This window comes from Octopus bimaculoides, chromosome 2, assembly GCF_001194135.2.
Source record: "Octopus bimaculoides isolate UCB-OBI-ISO-001 chromosome 2, ASM119413v2, whole genome shotgun sequence".
Taxonomy (NCBI): domain Eukaryota; kingdom Metazoa; phylum Mollusca; class Cephalopoda; order Octopoda; family Octopodidae; genus Octopus; species Octopus bimaculoides.
Window position 1 is genome coordinate 185,401,939 of NC_068982.1, and position 20,096 is coordinate 185,422,034.

A 20,096-nucleotide genomic window follows, 5' to 3' on the forward strand; every position below is an offset into this window, starting at 1 on the left:
AGAATCCACTGTCACATATAGAAAAATAAATAAGTAAAAGTACAAAAGATAAGTATAATATAATGCAAAGTAAATATCATATAATAAAGATAATAAAACGACTACAGGTGTTTCATAACCAATTTTCAAATAGAAAGAAAATCTAAATCAATTAAAATCAATTAAAACTATCGAAAATCAATTCTATTCAAAAATATAGCTAATCTTCAGGTCAAAATACAACAATAATAATAATAAAAGAATGTATATATCAACCAACAATAAATAACAAATGAATGTATATAAAATACTTATTATATTAAGATAAAAAAATATTATTAAAAATATCAAAATTATAAACATCCCATAATCAACACTACGTCTATTATAATATAAGCTAACAGGAATATTGTATGCAAAAACCAACTTAACGAATTTTTCATTTAAAATACAATTTGAATGAAGTTTTAGGTTAAAATAATAAAGATAGAATTAGCACAGATCTAAACGATGCAATAGTTTAAGCTAGAAGATTATAGACTAAAAACGTTTATTTAAAAGAAATCTACTGAAAATATTGCGTAAAGAAAAGGAATAGAAATAAAAATATGAATGAAAATATTATTATGAATGAAAGATTAAACTTTATATAACTTAAGTCATAATAAAACAATTAATGATACTGTGTAATCAAAGAAATTAAATTATATATATATATATATATATATGCATATATATATATATCATCATCGTGCGGGTGGCACATAAAAGACACCATTTCGAGCTTGGCCGTTTTCGTGCGGGTGACACGTAAAAGCACCCACTACACTCTCTGAGTGGTTGGCGTTAGGAAGGGCATCCAGCTGTAGAAACTCTGCCAAATTAGATTGGAGCCTGGTGTTGCCATCCGGTTTCACCAGTCCTCAGTCAAATTGTCCAACCCATGCTAGCATGGAAAGCGGACGTTAAACGATGATGATGATGATCATCATCATCATCCACACACATCCATTTTCCATGATGCTGGCCTGAGTTGGATGGTTTAACAGGAGCTGACATGACCAAGAGCCACACCAGGTATTTCATTGCCTGTTTAAGCATGTTTTCTACAGCTGGATGCCCTTCCTAATGCCAATCACTTTACGGAGAGTACTGGGTGTTTTTACATGGCACCAGCACCAACAGGATCATAAAAATACCTTGCAAGACAAACCCCCTCACCTGGGCGGGAGGAGTAGTATTGAGTAGAGTTTGGTTTTGTGCCAGTTGAAAGGTTAAAGGTATGGAAGGATAGAGATAGGTGTCTTGCTGTAGAGTAGATACATGGATATCCCTGTTGGAAAAGAGTGGAGAGACAGCACCACATAAAGATATATAGAGTGACTGATTACTTTTTCCTTAACTCCGAAAGGAATTACCTATATTGAAGTATCATCCATCTTTACTATGGCCCATGAGAGGATATATGTTATCTACTAGCCGGTACAGCACTATAGGTATTCAGTATCTTAGTAGCTTGCATCACTAAATTATGCCTCCCTAAATTACTGATATAGATATAAATGTCAACGAAATCTTCTTTCTTATGGTACATATTTCTAGTTAGGAGGACCAGCTAGAGCAATTAACTGTATTTCTATATCATCATCGTCGTCGTCGTTTAACGTCCGCTTTCCATGCTAGCATGGGTTGGACGATTTCACTGAGGACTGGTGAAACCGGATGGCAACACCAGGCTCCAATCTGATTTGGCAGAGTTTCTATAGCTGGAAACTCTAATTTCTAGGTGATCTAGGTATATAGGTAAACTGTATTTTAAATGTGGTAACCAGATATTGCTAGATGGATTATGTTTTGCAGTTCAACAAACCTCCCATTGTATTCACTTAAGAAAAAGTGGACTTCTTACAGTAGTCAATTGCATCTTATAGAATTTTCAAGCATGTTCTTATAGCATGTTCAAGCATTGAAAGAATAAAGTGCAGCATCTATGAACTTTCTGTAGGAAGTCTTCAAAACTGGATGAAACCAGAGACCTGGTTTAAATGACTGAAACAGTTAGCTTTTTTAATGGTATCCAATGATCAAAAAGTGGTGTTAAACTGGGCAATGGATTAAGTCTGATGCTGAAAAAGAGGCACAGACAGTTTTTGTTGATCCAATTTTACAAAACCACATGTACAAAATGAATGTCTTAAGCAAACAACTGTGCTCAGTTGGTTACCATGAAAATGAAAGCAGATAATATGTATGAGAGTTTTATGGATTAAGATAACCATTATAAGACAATACATAAGTGAAAGATTAAAAGTTTAATCCTTTTTGGGAATTGGTTCTATAAAGTTATAAAAGATAGCATGTAAATATATGGTTGAAAAATCCTTTTTGATAGAAAGAGTTGATGGCATCCTTTGACTTTTTTATCCAAAAGGACTTTCCAACCTAATATTTACATTTATAACTTTACATATACTTTGAAAACCAATTCCCCAAAAAAGGATTATTCTACATTCTCTTGAAAGTTTACACATTCTCATGTCAATAAAAAATTAATGTTTCTCTATTTTGTTTTTTGGCAGATTGATGTGTCTACTGCTGCAGTAGAGCTGAAAATATTGTTTAAAATCCCAGATGATGTCAGAGAGGAATCAAAGGTAAATAATAGTGTACAAGAGACAGATGTGTGGAATGTGGAGAGAATAAGGATAGTATGACCTGTTGGTTGTGTGATGATTACTTATATGAGAGGCTGAACACAAGGGAGCTAAAAAAGCTGTGTTGGTGGTGGTGTTTCACCTCAGGTCAGCCCTAATTAAGACGAGTTATGATCAAATGTTTTCCTGCTGCAAGCTTTCCTGTCTTTTTGTGTATCATACTTCACACTCCAGTTTATCTTTTTTTATTTACAAGTGTGGAGTGTTATTGTGGTGGTGGTGAGATTTGGCTATTATTTCTAGCAGGCCAAGCCACCCTCTCTCTTCTATATTATCAGGAACCATGTAGCTCTTTTACAGTAAGAAACCGCTTCAGTTCTAGTCCTTTCTCTCTTACTTTAACTCTCTTGCGTGCCTCTCTCTCTTCTATAACCTCACTCAGTCAAAGGGATATTAGTCTTGCAGGCTGCATGACAATCTCACTAGTGCTGGTGTCACAAAAAAAGTACCTGGTATACAATGAAATATGATTGGTGTTAGGAAGGGTATTCAGCCATGGACGACCATGCCAAAACAGGCATGGGAGCATGATACACTTCTTGGACTCATCACTTCTTGTCAAACTGTCTAACCCATGCTAGCATGGTACCCAAAACCACATGGTTTTGGGTTCAGTTCCATTGTATGGTACCTGGGCAAGTGTCTTCTGCTGTAGCCCAGGGCTGACCAAAGCCTTGTGAGTGGATTTGTTGGATGAAACTTGAAAAACACCCAGTGAGTGTGCGTGTGTGTGTGTGTGTGAGAGAGAGAGAGAGAGAGAGAGAGAGACCTTGACATTGCAAAATACAAGTGGTGTTATTCCCATCTTCTGTAAAGACATATCTAATCATGATGAAATATTATCTTGCATGGAAACAGGTGAGGGTTGGTGACAGGAAGAGCATATGGCTGTAGAAATTCTGCTTCTTTAAATTCCATCTGAATCAGGCAAATATGGAAAAGTAGATGTTAAAATGATGAAAGAACAAAAGTGGATTCAACGTAAACTTGGCTAAGACTAAGGTGTTAGTAAGCAGGAAAGAAGGATTTATGTACCCTTGCTAAAAAAAGAAGCAGGGAGGATATCCATATACTGTACCTAGTGTAAGCTATGGACACACAAGTGATACGATAGAATCACAGACAGGATAACAGAGAAAGCAGACACACTGTGTGCAGATACACAGAAGCAATAATCACTAAGTCCATGCCAGAAATAGATTTTACAAAATGTTCAGTTGGTTCCCTAGAAGTATATGTATATGTGTGTATATATATTTGTATCTTGCCAAACCTACATTTGCTGACACACTTTGCTGACCCTTCCCATTATATATCTGTTGAATACCTTACCTCTTACAATCATCTCTCCATTCATTTCAATCATCTCATCCTGCTATCTCCTATCTCTCCTATCACCAATAAAATTTGGAGACTATAAATGCTTGCTCTGCATATCACCCTTGATCGCTCTGCCTCTTCCCATCCTTCACTAGACTTATGTATGAGAGAATACACTGGTTCATCATCATCATCATGCTACCTGTACCACCTTACTTTTCCCAGTCACCCTATCAATCATGATGCTTGCTTGTGCACTCACTGTTGTCCATCACTTCCTCTCTTCTTTTTCTCTCAGTATCCCTTCTCTACAGCTTCTTTCACATTAACACCCCACTCCCTTGATCCCTACACTTTTGTTTCAATGGCTCTCACTGGACTCTTGCCACCCTCATTTATTTTCATTGTTTCATATTTCCTTCTCACACATCTTCCATCCTGTCCCGCACTTTCTCACAAACCACAGACCCTTATCCTTTCTTTTCCCCCTGTTCTTTCAGTACACCCTTCCATGATTGTGACTACTCTGTTACTATCTCCACTACCACCCCTTCATAACTATAAATTAGTTCATTTCATAATACATTTTTCATCACTTCGACTAAAATCACCACACTGTCTCTCACTACAATTCTCCTTCAGTTATAGCCGTCCTACACACACACTTTGAGCCCTTAGCCTTGCAAGTTCATGGTGACCTCCCTAGTTCTGGTACCATGTAAAAAGCACACTTTACACTTTGTAAAGTGGTTGGCATTAGAAAGGAGTTTCAGCTGTTGAAACCATGCCAAAACAGACACTGGAGCATGATGTGGTTCTTTGACTCAATGAATTCTGTTGAAACATCCAACCCATGAAGCACAGAGTGGACATTAAATGATAATGATATATTTTTGCATCAACAACTTTGCTTTTTTACCTTTCTCTGAATAGATGAGCTTCCAGGTAACCATGTCAATGGGTAGGCTTTTTGAATAAAACAGTGCTAACTTGTTGCATTCTGTATTAAACAAAACCAGTGCAAATCACTCTGCAAGTCCCTTCTTATAGCTGTTTGGTACCTACTTGACTCCTAGAATTAAGAAACAATTACCTTTCATGTGTACAATTTAAACTGAAAACTAAACAATGCTAAGTGAAACAAGAATAACAGACCGAAATAATCTGGTGACATTCTAACTTAGAAGCAGATGATAAATTGACCTGGTACTGAAAATAACGACATCATATGATATGATTCATGTTACATAATTCTGTGGCATCTTATTCATTTTTGTGAGCATATATCTATTGGTTTAGTTTTAAGTGAATTATCTGCTATCTGGTTATACATGCCTTCTATTACAGTTGTGGAGAACTTGTTTCCTTTATAGATGTGTTATTTTCATGGTTGACTTCTACAATATATTTGTTCCCATTTTAAGACAGGAGTTGATTTGGGTGAGATATTGCTAGCAGGACTCTTATTGAAAGCCCCAAAGTTAAATTCTTTGTTTTGTTATTGTTTAGACCAGTCATCAATGAGGTTCCAACTTTGACCATCCTGACTTTTTTCTATTATCATCATAGTATTTGTAAAACTATAGATGTAAGGGAGAGAACTGAAAGAGTATTTTTTTCTTTTTAACGTTTTGTAACAGAAGGAGTGACTTCTTAGGAGTTTCATTGGTGGTTGCTATTTTGTTGACTCAGCTTGATTTTAACTCTTACTAACCTCCTCACAATTTTGCTATGAATTAAAACAACAACAACAACAACAACAACAATAAAAGCCAACAACTAATCGTTTATTTTAACAATTGAAGCCAAAAGTGGAAGTTGCAGTTAGACAAAAGCTACCAAGGAAGCAATTGTCCGGAGAAGGTAATGAAATTTTGTGTGTAATTTCTTTCTTAGCTTAAAATATTTGTTGTTTTCTTTTAAGGTTATTCTAGTGCATTATAGATAATTGATATACACATGGCTGTTTTTGAAAGAAGTTACTTTACAACTGTATGTATCTGAGTTTAATCCTACTGCAAGGGATCTCATGTTTTCTATCAGAGCCTTGTAAGTGAAATTTGGTAGATGAAAACTTTAGAAAAGCCTATTGAAAGGACTGTGCCAGTTCTTGGACGATAGATTTAGTCCATTGCCCAGTTAAACACTACCATCTCGATCTTGTGTGCCTTTAGAGAAATATATTCTGTTGCAAGCATTCAGACCAGTTCCTAAATCTTCCTACCATTATTCTCAGAGGCTCTGGAAAGAGTCATGGGCATTGACCTTCCTTCTGTGATTAAATGAGAACAGAAAATTATTCTCACAAGATAGAATAAAAGGCAAAGTAGGTCTTGTTGCAAATTTGAGCTCAAAACACTAAAATGCACTGAACCAAATAGCATAAAACTTGAAAAACATATTTTACCGTAACTCAAGAATTTATGTAGAGGTCATATTATGTGCTTATGCAGTCAAAGACAACCCTTTCAATGGCTAGTGACAAGGGGGACCTCTTCATTGCAACCCCAATCTTCTGGATGAAGTTAAATAGACAGAAATTGTGTGCAAACCAGTGAGATGGATTGTACAAGTTTTTTGGGTGGTGGCTTTAATTTGCTACCTCCATTTATTTGATTTATGTGAAGTTCCGTTATTAACAGTATTCAAACGAGGTTCATGTGTTGCAGTTTCTTCCTTTTTTTCCTTTACTAGTCTTTGAGACCTGAAAAGGTGAAGAGAACTGTCTGTACTGCTGACTAAATCATGTTAAATATAGAGTCAACTAGAACCAAAGTGGTTGATGGAAGATGCTCTTCTTGAGTTAAACAACTCCAACTTGACAGAATTAGCTACATACATTTGATAATCATTGTTTGAAGATAAATCCTATGTTAGTAACCTCTCATTCAATAAATTTTGCATAATAAAATAAATTCATGCACCTTGGGATATAAATTTATTTTATTATGCAAATTTATTTCAGTTGGATATTTTTGGAAGAATGATTCTTTCAGTATTTAATCTATTTAAAAACTAATTTAAATGCATTTGATTAGACTGAGTCACTCAAATCCTAGCCATTAGGAAATCTTGTTTCATCTTTTCTCACTATTCTATTTGTGGTCTCCTGTCTTTCTCAATAGACCACAAAGTAGTATCAATCTGTAAATTTATGAACACTTTAATAACATTAATGGAACGAAACAGATATTTCATATATGTAGAGAAGTGAAAATCTTAATATTGTGACATTCATACCTTTCCCAAGAACATTAGCTGCTTATTGAAACCATGTTGCTCTCCTTTTACTCTCTGACTTACTCTGTAATAAATATTATAAATGTACATAATCACATTTTAGTCCTCACTGCGTTGCATTCTATCACATTTTCAGCTGGCAGATTACAGAGAATGTCAAGGGGTAAGTTTCTCAGTAACTTCTCAAAGTTGTTGAATTCTTTTTATTTACTTCTTTGCACTTTCTGTGTTGTATGTCACACCCATCAGCATCTACTGGTTTGGTGAGTTCACCAGTAGTCACCTATCAGTGCAGGTCCAGTAGGACTTACTTGGGAGCACTGAAAAAATTACCACCATTTGCCATCAGGTGGAGTTCACTATTTTCACATGCTACTGTAATGCTGCAACAGTTCTATGGCAGTATGTCTTTTGACCTACTTCTAGTTCAAGTACCATAAACCAATAAATAAAGTCCTCTCATATGTTATGCCAAACTACTTAAATTCCTTTTTGCAGCCTGTCTCTGCAGCTGCTGCTCCACATAGTCTTTCTGCATAATACAGGTGCAACATCAATTTTCAGGAATCTTTAGTTTCAAAACTTTTCTAGATTACTGAATTTTCTGAACTGGAGTTGGTCACCTTGGTCAACACACTTTAAATTAAACAAATATTAAATTTCTTTAAAGAATTAAATAAAATACAGACACGGGGCCTGGTGTAGCCATCTGGTTTCACCAGTCCTCAGTCAAATCGTCCAACCCATGCTAGCATGGAAAGCGGACGTTAAACGATGATGATGATGATGATGATGATGACACCTGGACATTAGTGTAAATTAATGTGGATTATAAGAGGTTTTGAAGCATCAGTCTCTTGAAAGTCAATGTTGCATCTATACTATCTTCCAAACAGCACCATTTATTCTCATCACAAATCTAAACTATTGAAATCACTTCTTTCTGTCCATCCCCCTCATACTATTCTTCTCATTCTGTAAACAAAATAAATAGCAGCTGGGATAAGAATTATCTCGTGGGTTTTTTTTTCCATGTCAGTCATTGTTCTTGAGCTCTGGTTAGCTCTGATCAAGTGAATCTACACTTGAAAACATTCCAGTCATGATCATCTTATCCTATTTTCAGGTATGGTGCATCTAAGACCATTTTATCTTCACATTTTTTCTAAAAATGGTTGGATGTAATTTGAGAGAAATTTGACAGCTATTTTTAACAGAACAAATGACCATATTGAGACTTTCTGGTTTGTTTGTCGAGTAGTGTGTAGGAGGATATATTGAGACCTCTTCATTGTTTACCTTTTACACATTTATATTTCCTATTTAGGTATTGAATCTCAAATGCCAAAAACCAAGGTCAAAGCCGAAGGAGGTCCTGATCAAAAACCTTTTGCGGGAACTGGAACAGAAGTTGACTCTGCTAAATCAAAAGAGAGAAAAACAGCAGGGGAAGACAAGGAAAGGACAAAAGGAATTCAGAAACCAGGAAAAAAAGAAGTAAAATTAGTAGCAATGGAAAAAGGAAAACAAAAAGATTATAAAGGAAAAATATCTGAAAAAGAAAGAAAAGTACAAATAGAAACAACAGAGAAAGAAGAATTAGAAAGAAAAAAAGCAGAAATATTATCAATAGATGAGGAAATATTAGCACAGAAGGAATCCAGAAAATTAACACTGGCAGACATTGAACATTTGCTTCAGAAAACAGAATTGGAAGGGCTGACAGAAGAAGAGGAGGCAAGACTTGCAGAGCTTGAAGCAAAGAATCTGGAAACTGAAATGGCTTTAAAATTGAATAAAGAAAAAAGAAAGAGATTAGCAGCACAAATACCTAGTTCAGTAGATGAGGAAGCTGAGAGTTTGACAAGGGAAGAAGTTGAGAGTTTGACAAGGGAAGAAGTTGAGAGTTTGACAAGGGAAGAAATGGAGAGTTTGACAAAGGAAGAAGCTGAAGAATTAATGAGGGAAAGAGCTGAAATAATGGCTGGGACGGATGAAGATCGACTTTTGGCTGAGAAAGAAGGATTTGAAAGATTGTCAGCAGAAGAAATTGAGGGTTTGGAATATGTGGAAGATGTTCAGAGTTCAGCAAGAGATGCAGAATGGTAAGATTTTTGGGATCTAGACAAAACATTAGCATAACAAGTTGTTCAAATCCCACCAAGATCAGGTTTGCTTTTCATCCCTCCGGGTTCCACAAAATAAAATGTCTGTCAAGTACTGGAATCAATGTAACTGGCTAATTTCCCCCGCCTCAAATTTCAGGCCTTGTATCTATCTTAGAAATAATTATTATTGCTGTTGTTGCCCCTATTATTATTATTATTATTATTATTATTATTATTATTATTATCCAAGGCGGTGAACTGGCAGAATCGTTAGTATGCCAGGTGAAATGCTTAGTGGTATTTTGACTGCCTTTACATTCTGAGTTCAAATGCCACCGGGGTTGACTTTGCCTTTCATCCATTTGGAGTCGATAAATTAAGTACCAGTTACATACTGGGGTTGATGTAATCGACTTAATCCCTTCCCCCAAATTTGAGGCCTTGTGCTTCCACTAGAAAGGATCATTAACATCATCACCACCACCCCTATCATCATCATCATTATTATTATTATCCAAGGCAGTGAGCTGGAAGCCAATCGTTAGCATGCTGGACAAAATACTTAGTGGTATTTCACCTGTTGCTATATTCTGAGTTCAAATTCCACTGAGATTGACTTAACCTTTCATCCTTTTGGGTTCGATAAAATAAGTACTGGCAAATGATATTGACTCATCCCTTCCCCCAAAGTTGCTGCACTTGTGGCAAAATTTGAAACCATTATTATTATTGTTATTTTGCTGAAAACTCTCAGCTTAATTTGCTAGGTATAATGGATAGAAAGTGTCATCTACTCACTGTCAGCAGACTAAGGTGGGTGAGCTGATGGAATTGTTAGCAAGCTGGGCAAAATGTTTAGTGGCATTTCATCTGTTTTTGCATTCAGAGTTCAAACACGGCTGCCGTTGAAGTTGACTTTACTTTTCATTCTTGTGGAGTCGATAAAATGAATACTAGTTGAGCACTGGGGTCAATGTAATCAACTAGCCCCTTCCCCTAAAATTGCTGGCCTTGTGCCTATAGCAGAAAAGATTATTATTAAGGCAGTGAGCTGGCAGAACTATTAGCATACTGGGAGAAATGGTTAGTGGCATTTCATCTGTTCTGATTTCAAATTCTGCCAAGGTTGACTCTGTCCTTCATCCTTTTGGGGTTGATGAAATAAATCAGATGAATAATGAGGCTGATCTAATTGACATACTCCTCCCCCAAAATTCCTGGCCTTGTGCCAAAATTTGAAATCATTATTATTATTATGAATTGTGTGGATTGGCAGAAAAGTTAGTGTCAGAAAAAATACCTTGTAGTATTTCTTTTGGCTTTTTATATTTTGAGTTCAAATTCTGTCAAGATCAAATTAGCCTTTCATTGTTTTCTCTCTTAATCCTTTTTTCCCCTTGTGGAGCATAGGGCCTCAACAGTTATTTTCCACTTTTTGCGGTCATTGGTGTGTTTCTTGGCTGCTTCCCATGTCAGGCCGGTGGTCCTGAGCTCGTCCAAAATGCTCCACTTCCATGTCTGCTTCGGGTGTCCTCGCTTCCTTTTCTCCTGCTGGTTCCAGTCAAGTGCTTGCCGTGTCACATTGAGGGTTCTTTCCGCAGTGTGTGTCCGATCCATCTCCATTTCCTTCATCTAATCTGAACATGTATGGGCTCCTGGTTGGCCCTTTCCCACAGGTTGGTGTTTGGCACTCTGTCAGACCACTTCAGATGGAGGATCTGCCTGAGACATTTGTTGATGAAGGTCTGGATCTTCTTGTAGTTGCTGCAGGTGGCTCTTTATGTTTCAGAGTCATACAAAAGCACAGATTTTACGTTTGAACTAAATAAGCAGAGTTTAGTTTGAGTTGAGATGGTAGTGGACTTCCATACTGGCCAAAGAATAGCGAAGGCTTGCCAAGCCTTCTTGCTTCTTGCAGTGATGTCCTCGTCTGATCCACCTGATTTGCTGATCTTGCTGCCAAGACAAACAAACTCACTAACATCCTCCACAGGTGGCCCCTCAGTTGTGATTGGCCCTTCCTGCTTGTTGTTGATACGCAGCACTTTTGTCTTTTCCCAGCTGATCCTCAAGCCCACTCGCTGTGAAGTTTCTCTCAAGTAGTCTACCTTATCTTGCATGTCTTGCTGGCGATATGACAGTAGCGCAAGATCATCTGCGTCGTCCAAGTCCTCCAGCTTGTTCATCAGTGTCCACTGAATACCTTTCCCGGAGGTAGCGTAGGCCGTCCTGGTGACCTAGTCCAGCACGACGAGGAACAGGAGCAGTGACAACAAACAGCCCTGCCTGACTCCCGTGCTGACCCTGAATTCCTCCAGCAATCTCCCATCATGGATGACCTGGCAAGAAAATAATGCCCACGATCTTCTCTGGCACACCATAGTGTCGTAAGATGTCCCAGATTGTCTGCCTGTCTACGCTGTCAAATGCTTTTTCAAAGTCGACGAAGCACACATAGTGTGGCGTTTGCCATTCCATTGTCTGCTCCACGATGACTCCGAGCGTCACAATCTGGTCCGTGCATGATCTCTCCCTTCTGAAACCTGCCTGCTCATCTCTGAGTTGCTTCTCAATGGTATCTTTCGATCGCTCCGGGATGATTCTTGTAAGGACTTTGCTTGGAATGGAAAGCAAGGTAATTCCCCTCCTCTTTTCACATTGTGAAAAATCCCCACTCTTTGGCAGCTTCCCCAAAAGACCCTTCTTCCAGTCGGTTGGGATCTTCTCTGTTGTCTATACCAGGTTCAGCACATGGTGCATATGATCGATCATCTCTTCTCCTCCTGCCTTCAGTGCCTCTGCTGGTATGCTGTCCACTCCTGCCGCCTTTCCATTCTTTAAGCTCTTCACGGCTTTGTGGATTTCTGGCTTGGTGATTTCTCCAATCTGGATAATGAGTGGGATCTCTGGCCCCGATTCTGGCGGATCTTGAGGTGGAGAGTGGTTAAGTGTTTCTCTGAAGTGTTCCTTCCATCTCATCAGTTGGTCCTCAATGGAAGTTAGCCTTGTCCTTTACTGGTCTGACGGGGTTGCCTCTCCTTCCACTCAGTTACCTTATTGTTGCATATAGTGCCATCAAGTCTCCTTTCCTCGCTGCTGTTTCCGTTTCGTCGGCCACTTCATTGAAGTATGTTCTTCTGTCTCTCCTTAGTTTCTTCTTGACTTCTCTCACCACCTCACTATACTTACTGGCAACAGCCTGCTTCTGCTGATGGGTTCTGGCTTGGTTCAACTCCTGCTTCAGCATCTTCCTCTCCTTCACCTTCTGCCAAGTCTTGTCACTTATCCAAGGCTGCCTGTTCATTAGTCGTCTTCTCAGAGCCTCTTTGCACATTCCAACTGTAGCCTCCTTCAAATTTGTCCAGGATTGTTCCACAGTTGCCTCTGCCTCCTCTGTAGGGCTTCAAATCGATTGTGGAGAACCAACTGGAAAGCCTGTTTTGACTCTTCTTTTTTCAGTTTCTGAACATCAAATTTCAACCATGGGTTTGTCTGTCTTCTCCTTGTTGAAAGCTTCACCTTGAGTTTCACTATCATCAAGTGGTGGTCCGATCCAATATCTGCTCCTTGCTTGGCTCTCACATCTTGAAGTGAACTCCTCCAACATTGCCGGACTGTGATATGGTCGATCTGGTTTTCTGTCTACTGATCTGGTGATACCCAGGTGGCTTTATGGCAACATCTGTGTGGGAAGAGGGTGCCTCCAATAGTAAGTTCGTTGACTGCACAGAAATCAGCTAGGAGTTCCCCGTTTTCATTCAACACTCCAAGGCCATTTCTTCCCATCACTCTCTCTCTCTCTCTTCCACTATTGTCACTTCCAGCTTTGGCATTCATGTCTTCCATAAGAATCAACATGTCTCTTCTGGGAATTCTGTCTACCACAGTCTGTAACTGGAAGAAGAAGAGGTCTTTTGTGTCTTCCTCTGCATTGTTTGTAGGTGCATTGTTTTGATGTTAATAAAGTAAAGTACTGGGTACAATGCTTTCCAGTATTTCTTCCAGTTTCCTACATTCTGGGTTCAAATTCCCCTGATGTTCACTTTGCCTTTCAAATTGTCAAGGTCAATAACAGACAGAAAGATCAGCAATAGAAGACAAAATAGTGTCACTGGAAATATCACAAAGGTTAGAACAAAATAAATTGCCATGCCATGTTCACACTGTATTGTTGTTGGCACTCCGTCGCTTACGACGTCGAGGGTTTCAGTTGATCTGATCAACGGAATAGCCTGCTCGTGAAATTAACGTGCAAGTGGCTGAGCACTCCACAGACACGTGTACCCTTAACGTAGTTCTCGGGGATATTCAGCGTGACACAGTGTGACAAGGCATGACCCTTTGAATTACAGGCACAACAGAAACAGGAAGTAAGAGTGAGAGAAAGTTGTGGTGAAAGAGTACAACAGGGTTCGCCACCATCCCCTGCCAGAGCCTCGTGGAGCTTTAGGTGTTTTCGCTCAATAAACACTCACAACACCCAGTCTGGGAATTGAAACCACGATCCTATGACCGCGAGTCCGCTGCCCTAACCACTGGGCCATTGCGCCTCCACCCACACTGTAGCAGGAATAGGTTAAACATCATTGCTGCCAGATTCCTGGTAAAGCAATAATGAATGACACACATACACACAGCCGATTCTGTCCATTAGTTTGCCTGCAATCATTACTCTTGAGCTATATATGCAATTATAATTTTTTTTTTTGCTGAGGAGCCCAAATGGAAGATAAAGTTAGACACAGTGGCCCAGGTCTGAGAGGGTTAACTCCAGCTATGAAGTCAATTTAATTCAATAAATATTCCCTTCCAATTTGTGGCTTTGTGCATAATAATAATAATGATAATTGTTTCAAACTTTGGTACAAGGTCATCACTTTTTGAGGATGGAGTTTAGTTGATTACATTGAGTCCCCAAGTATTTGACTGATATTTTATCTTATCGACATTGAAAGGCAAAGTTGATTTTAGCAGGATTTGAACTCAGAATGTGAAGAGTCTCAAGAAATGCCATTAAGCATTTTGTTTGACTTGTAAATAATCCAGCCAGCTTTTTGAAATATAATAATAATAAGAAGAAGAAGAAGTAGAAGAAGGAGAAGAAAAAGAACTGATTACATCAAGTTTCAAATAGATATGAGCAGTGAATCACCCCTTTGTAGGATGCGTGGCAGCAAAATTGAAACAATATCACACGCTGTGAGTGAGTGTAGCAAATTGGCCCAAAGGAATATAAAAAGAGGAACGATAATGTGGCGAAGTTTGCTCACTGGAGATTGTGTAAGAAGTACTGTCTTGGAAGAACATGGAAATGGTATGAACATGAATCAGAAAGTGTCACTGAGAATAATGAATATAAGATCTTGTGAGATTTTACAATCCAATGTGACTTTCTAATAGATGCCCAATGACCAGACATTGTTGCAGTGAATAAAAGGGAAGAGGAAACTAAGATTACAGGTATTGCCATACCTGAGGATGAATGCGTAGGTAACAAAAACCTGGAAATGGTGGGAAAATACAAGTTACTAAAAGGTGAAGTTGCAAGAATGTGGGCAATGAAAAGAGTATCGGTCATCATAGTTGTTGTGGGGACACTCGGAGTACTAACAACTAATTTTGAGAAATATGTTGAAGAAATTGGTATTGGCAAGAGGGTAGAGCATGCACAAAATTTGCTCTGTTGGGGATAGCGAAGATTTTGAGATTGACACTTGGGTGTTGAGTATCTTTCACAATACATCTAGGTACCAAGTCTTATAATTCGTGGAAAGAGACTTTAAGTGATTCTGTGAGACCTTTGACAACAGGTTGCTGTCTGCTCTCACAGAATTAACTGGAACAAGTAAGACAGAACTCTGAGAAGTAAAATATAATAGCAATAATAATATTCCTCTCTACTATAGGCACAAAACCTCAAATTTTGAGGTTGAGGGCTAGTCAATTACATTGACTCCAATGCTCAAGTGGTACTTATTTTATTGAACCCAAAAGGATGAAAGGCAAAGTTCATTTGGTTGGAATTTAAACTCAGAATGTAAATCTCAAAGTGGTTTGTCTGGAGTGCTAATGATTCTGCCAACTCACTGCTTTAATAATGATAATTAGTGTTAGTATTTGCATAGCAATACTGAATCTGTTGGCTCTGTTTGCTGAACATTGTCACATCCTATGTCTTCAACCATCCAGTATGTTTAACCGTACTAAGGAAACACACTTTCTGTCGTGTTAAAAAATTAATGGTTATTCTGATCACAGAAGATCATTTGGTGATATTTTCAAATGCTGTACCTAGTAACCTATTATAAAAGGATTAGTATTTAACTGTCTGTAGTTGCAAAACCTTTTTGGTTCCCAATTTAGGTCCTGGAATTTATCTAGCTATTCATTTTCTTTTCCTTTTATCCCAGTATCCAGTGGGTAGGTTATATCTATTTTCTTACAAGCTCTAGTATCTTTCTCTAAGTACAATGATATTCTGTATTGAATATCCCAATTCTTTATCTGGATTTTCATGTCCATGAAACATTTACCTGTTCATTTCAACAAGTTTCATGGTTCCACGGTCATACCACCTTCCCGGGTGTTCTAGATTGCATGTTTTATGCAATTGCTAGTGTATAGTTAAGGCAATTTTGCCATATCTCAAAGTTTTGTACAGTCCCTGTGTCATTTCCTTCCTGATACATAGATATTAAGTGGATTAGAGCCTCTTCTATCACAAATTCATATAATGGTTGATATTTTCTCTGTATCTCTGTCTTTTGATTGCATGTGTTCTTATAATTTCCATTTTCTTGGGAAGGATATCATAGCTGTTAATTCCATTCTTATGTCTTCACTAAATACTCTTACACTGTTTACCAATGTGTCATGTTGCCTTTCATTTCTACCCAATAATTTCAAGCATCCATAATTAATAGCTGATTGATTTGCTCTGCTTTTCCAAATCCATATCTAGTTTTTGCCTTTTTGTTTTTTAATGTATGGCTTACAGGAATAAGACTGATTTTATATTGTAAAGGGGATGCATTATTCTCTTGAAATATTTGTCTCTTTATTTTAATTTTACCAAGTTTCTCACTATAGTGTAGTCTTATTTAATTCCCTGTAAAACTCTATTTCTCTTTAGTCTCTCTTCAATTTGCATCTTTTGTATTTCAATTTCCATGTCCTTACATTTACTTGCTTTGTTAAATTCCTTTACAGATATATTTTTATCAGTGGGAATATTCATATCTATTAGTCTATTTTCTGCCTCGTCTTTAATAATTATGTCTGGTCAGTTAGCCTGGATCATTCTGTTAGTGTTGATTGGAAAATCCCAGAAGACATCACCATCATCATCATCATAAAGATAGTGAACTGGCAGAATCATTAGCATGCTGGACAAAATGCTTAGTGGTATTTTGTCTATCTTTACATTCTGAGTTCAAATTCCACTGAGGTTAACTTTGCTTTTCATCATTTTGGGAATGATAAAATAAGTACCAGTTAATAATTGGGGCTGATGTAATCATCTATCCTCACCTCGTAAATTTCAGGCCTTGTACCTATAGTAGAAAGGATTATCAGTATTATTTTTCTTCTCTTTTAATACTGAGGTAGCGAGCTTGCAGTCTTGTTACCATGCCTAAACAAAATGCCTTGAGGAATTTTTCCGACTCTTTATGTTCTGAGTTCGAATACCACTGAAGTCAACTTTGCTTTTCTTCCATTTGGCATTGATAAAATAAGTACTAGTTGAGCACCGAGGTCAATGTAATTGGCTTTCTACTCCTCTGAAAATTGCTGGCCTTGGGCTAAAATTAGGAAGAATTATTATTATTATTATTATTATTTCATTCATGCACAACAGATTAGACTGTTGGAAAAGAAAAATTCCTCACATTGGGCTACAACAAGTAACCTTAGATGCCAAGAACTTTCACAAGTATCCTAGCTGTCCCTAATAATAATGTTTTTTGCAGGTGTACTAAACTAGGTTTTATGCCTATTTCCTCTGTTCATCTGTTCAAATCTTTAGGAATAGTTCCTAATGCCCCTATTGCTACAGGGATACATTTTACCTTCACTTTCCATAGTTTCTGTAACTCAATGGCTAGGGCCAGGTACTTTCTTATTTTCTCCATACCTCTCATTTTGACTTTTTCATCATTTGGGATTGTAAAGTTAATTACCTGGCACTTTCTATTCTCTTTGTCCACTACTACTACTACTACCGCCACCCCACCGCCGCCGCCACCACCACCACCACCACCACCACTACTACTACTACTACTACTACTATTACTACTACTACTACTACTACTACTACTACTACTACTACTACTACCACCACTAAATCAGGCCTTCTAGCTTCTACTGCTCTGTTTGTTTGAATGTCAAGATCCCACAACATTTTATATATCTTATATTCCAGCACTTTACTAGGTTCATGTTCATACCACATATCAATCAGTATGGTCAAATCCTAGCTTTCTACAAAACTCCCAGTGGATTATTCTTCCTGTGTTGCCATGCCTTCTTGTATTCTTTTTGTGCCAGCATACTGCATTCACTAACTATATGAGTAACACTCTCTTTTAATTTACATAATCTACATTGGGAATCTATCTGATCTTTTGTCTATCTTAGCTTTTATCCTCTTAGTCCTCAATGCCTGATCTTGTGTTGCTATTAACAAATTTTCTGTTTCCCTTTTATCATCATCGTTATTATTATCATTATTATTTGGTGGTGGATTGGCAGTATCATTAGTATCAGTTTGTTGTGTTGTAGTGTTACCTGTCCCGTTTTACTTTGGCTTAGTATTTTACTATCTTGCTCAGCTAAAATTATCATTTTTTTAAAAACTTCTCTTTGTACATTCTAAAATTCTTTTTAGTTATTTGTGAGTGAATCCTGGATTACTCTTTTACTAGTCAATTCTGTGATATTGCGTGAAGTGTTTTGCTTGGCAATAAAGAATGTTTTTATAATATTCATGTATTTAGGTCAGATTAATTTCTGTCTAACTCATTATTGCAAAGAAAAAATTAATAATAATTTAACTATTTATGTATTTGTTCTAAAACAAAATATTTCTGTTAAAAATATACATTCTCTCTCCAATTTTGTTCTTCTTTAACATAGGAAAAAAGCGTTAGCTTCAAAAAATTTCTCACAAGGATTGGAAAGTGATGTTTACGATGATGATGATGTATCCTTTCACCACCCTACAGACATGATTCGGAAATCACTTACTAATTCTATATTCTCAGTACCTATTAAAATGTATAAGATCCACAAGGCTTTGAGACATAAAGCTCAGCAAAGGGGAGAAGCTCCCCCAGAAGAGACTGAGAAGAAAGTTGTTAAACGTGAAAAACCCAGACCACCCAGTATACCAGATTATGAACCAAAAAAAGTACCAGGATATTTAGTTAGTGGTAAGGAATTATTTACTAACCATTTAAATAATTACTAAAGGGAGATTAGTTAATGGTTAATCATATTGACTACTTACTATTGCAATAATTTCATTGTGTTTCTGGGCAGAATGTCTTATTCTTCATCTAACTTTAGGGAGAAATAAATACTAGATCTGTAGAATATTACCTGCTATAGAGAGATGCTTAGCCAGGAAAACATATCATCTGCTTTCATGTCATCAAACTGGAATAATTCATCAGATGTTATAATGCTTATGTGAAGCATTTTTTAGATCATAGCTTCATGTCGAGTCATCAGCAATATACTGTCCTGTTCACTTAGCTATAAATAAACACCCATGGATATAGTTCACTGCCTTAAGCAGTGACAGTACTGTGAAGTTTATGTATTTGCTTAGTTATCTGAGACAGACTGATGTCCTATTCAGTGGGAATTTTGTCCCATTTGTTTAATGTTTCAGAAACTGGAATGAAGCATTTAACCAGTCGTCAGTAATGACAACTGTTTGCCACAGGAAGTTCTATACTCTATTATTACAATTTGGTTTATGGAATTAATAATTTTAAATGTTTCATAAAGAAAAGACACTTTCAGATAATTAAAGGATAAAGTTCTTTCAGAATCATGTTTTGATGCTTATCTCAGCAGCTGTGCATCTTTGATTAGCTGTGTATTTTTGATTATTAACCTCTTATGTAGACCAAACATTTTGAATCCTCGTGGACTAATAATAACATTTATAAGGTCAAAAGTTCTTTATGCTCCTCCCTGCCCCAATTGATATAATTACAAGCATAACATCCCTTCATCATATGAGTTATTCAAATTTTACATGGAATTCAACAGATGCTTTCAAGAAACCGGATAAATCACGTGAAAAATTCTTTAAGAGGTCTTTCCTATCAAGCCGTGCTGCACCAACACCTACACAACGACTTGTTGCTCATTTAGATGAGCCATCAAAAAGTAAGTAAATGACATTCTAAAGGAAAGATGGCTGAAGTGTTATATGAAATGTCAATAATTTTTTAATTATCAAAGAATTGTGAGTGGATTTGGTTGGCAGAAACTGATACAAATACATTATATATATATATGTGGGTGCAGGAGTGGGTGTGTGGTAAGGAACTTGCTTACCAACCACATGGTTCCAGGTTCAGTCCCATTGCATGGCACCTTGGGCAAGTGTCTTCTACTATAGCCTAGGGCCAACCAAAGGCTTGTGGGTGGATTTGGTAGACAGAAACTGAAAGAAGCCTGTTGTGTGTGTATATATATATATATATATATATATATATAT

The 20,096-nt window shown here is 37.3% G+C and overlaps 1 protein-coding gene across 2 annotated transcripts in view; it reads left to right on the top strand.

Moving 5' to 3' along the window:
* Window positions 1-20,096, top strand: part of LOC106872595 (trichohyalin) — a 152,608-nt gene that overhangs the window by 61,394 nt on the left and 71,118 nt on the right. For both annotated transcript variants that reach the window (XM_052965781.1, XM_052965782.1), the window contains exons 11-16: window positions 2,559-2,633; window positions 5,819-5,876; window positions 7,390-7,416; window positions 8,581-9,358; window positions 18,497-18,792; window positions 19,643-19,762. In XM_052965781.1, coding sequence (XP_052821741.1) covers window positions 2,559-2,633; window positions 5,819-5,876; window positions 7,390-7,416; window positions 8,581-9,358; window positions 18,497-18,792; window positions 19,643-19,762 — 1,354 coding nt within the window. The remainder of the gene's footprint in view (window positions 1-2,558; window positions 2,634-5,818; window positions 5,877-7,389; window positions 7,417-8,580; window positions 9,359-18,496; window positions 18,793-19,642; window positions 19,763-20,096) is intronic.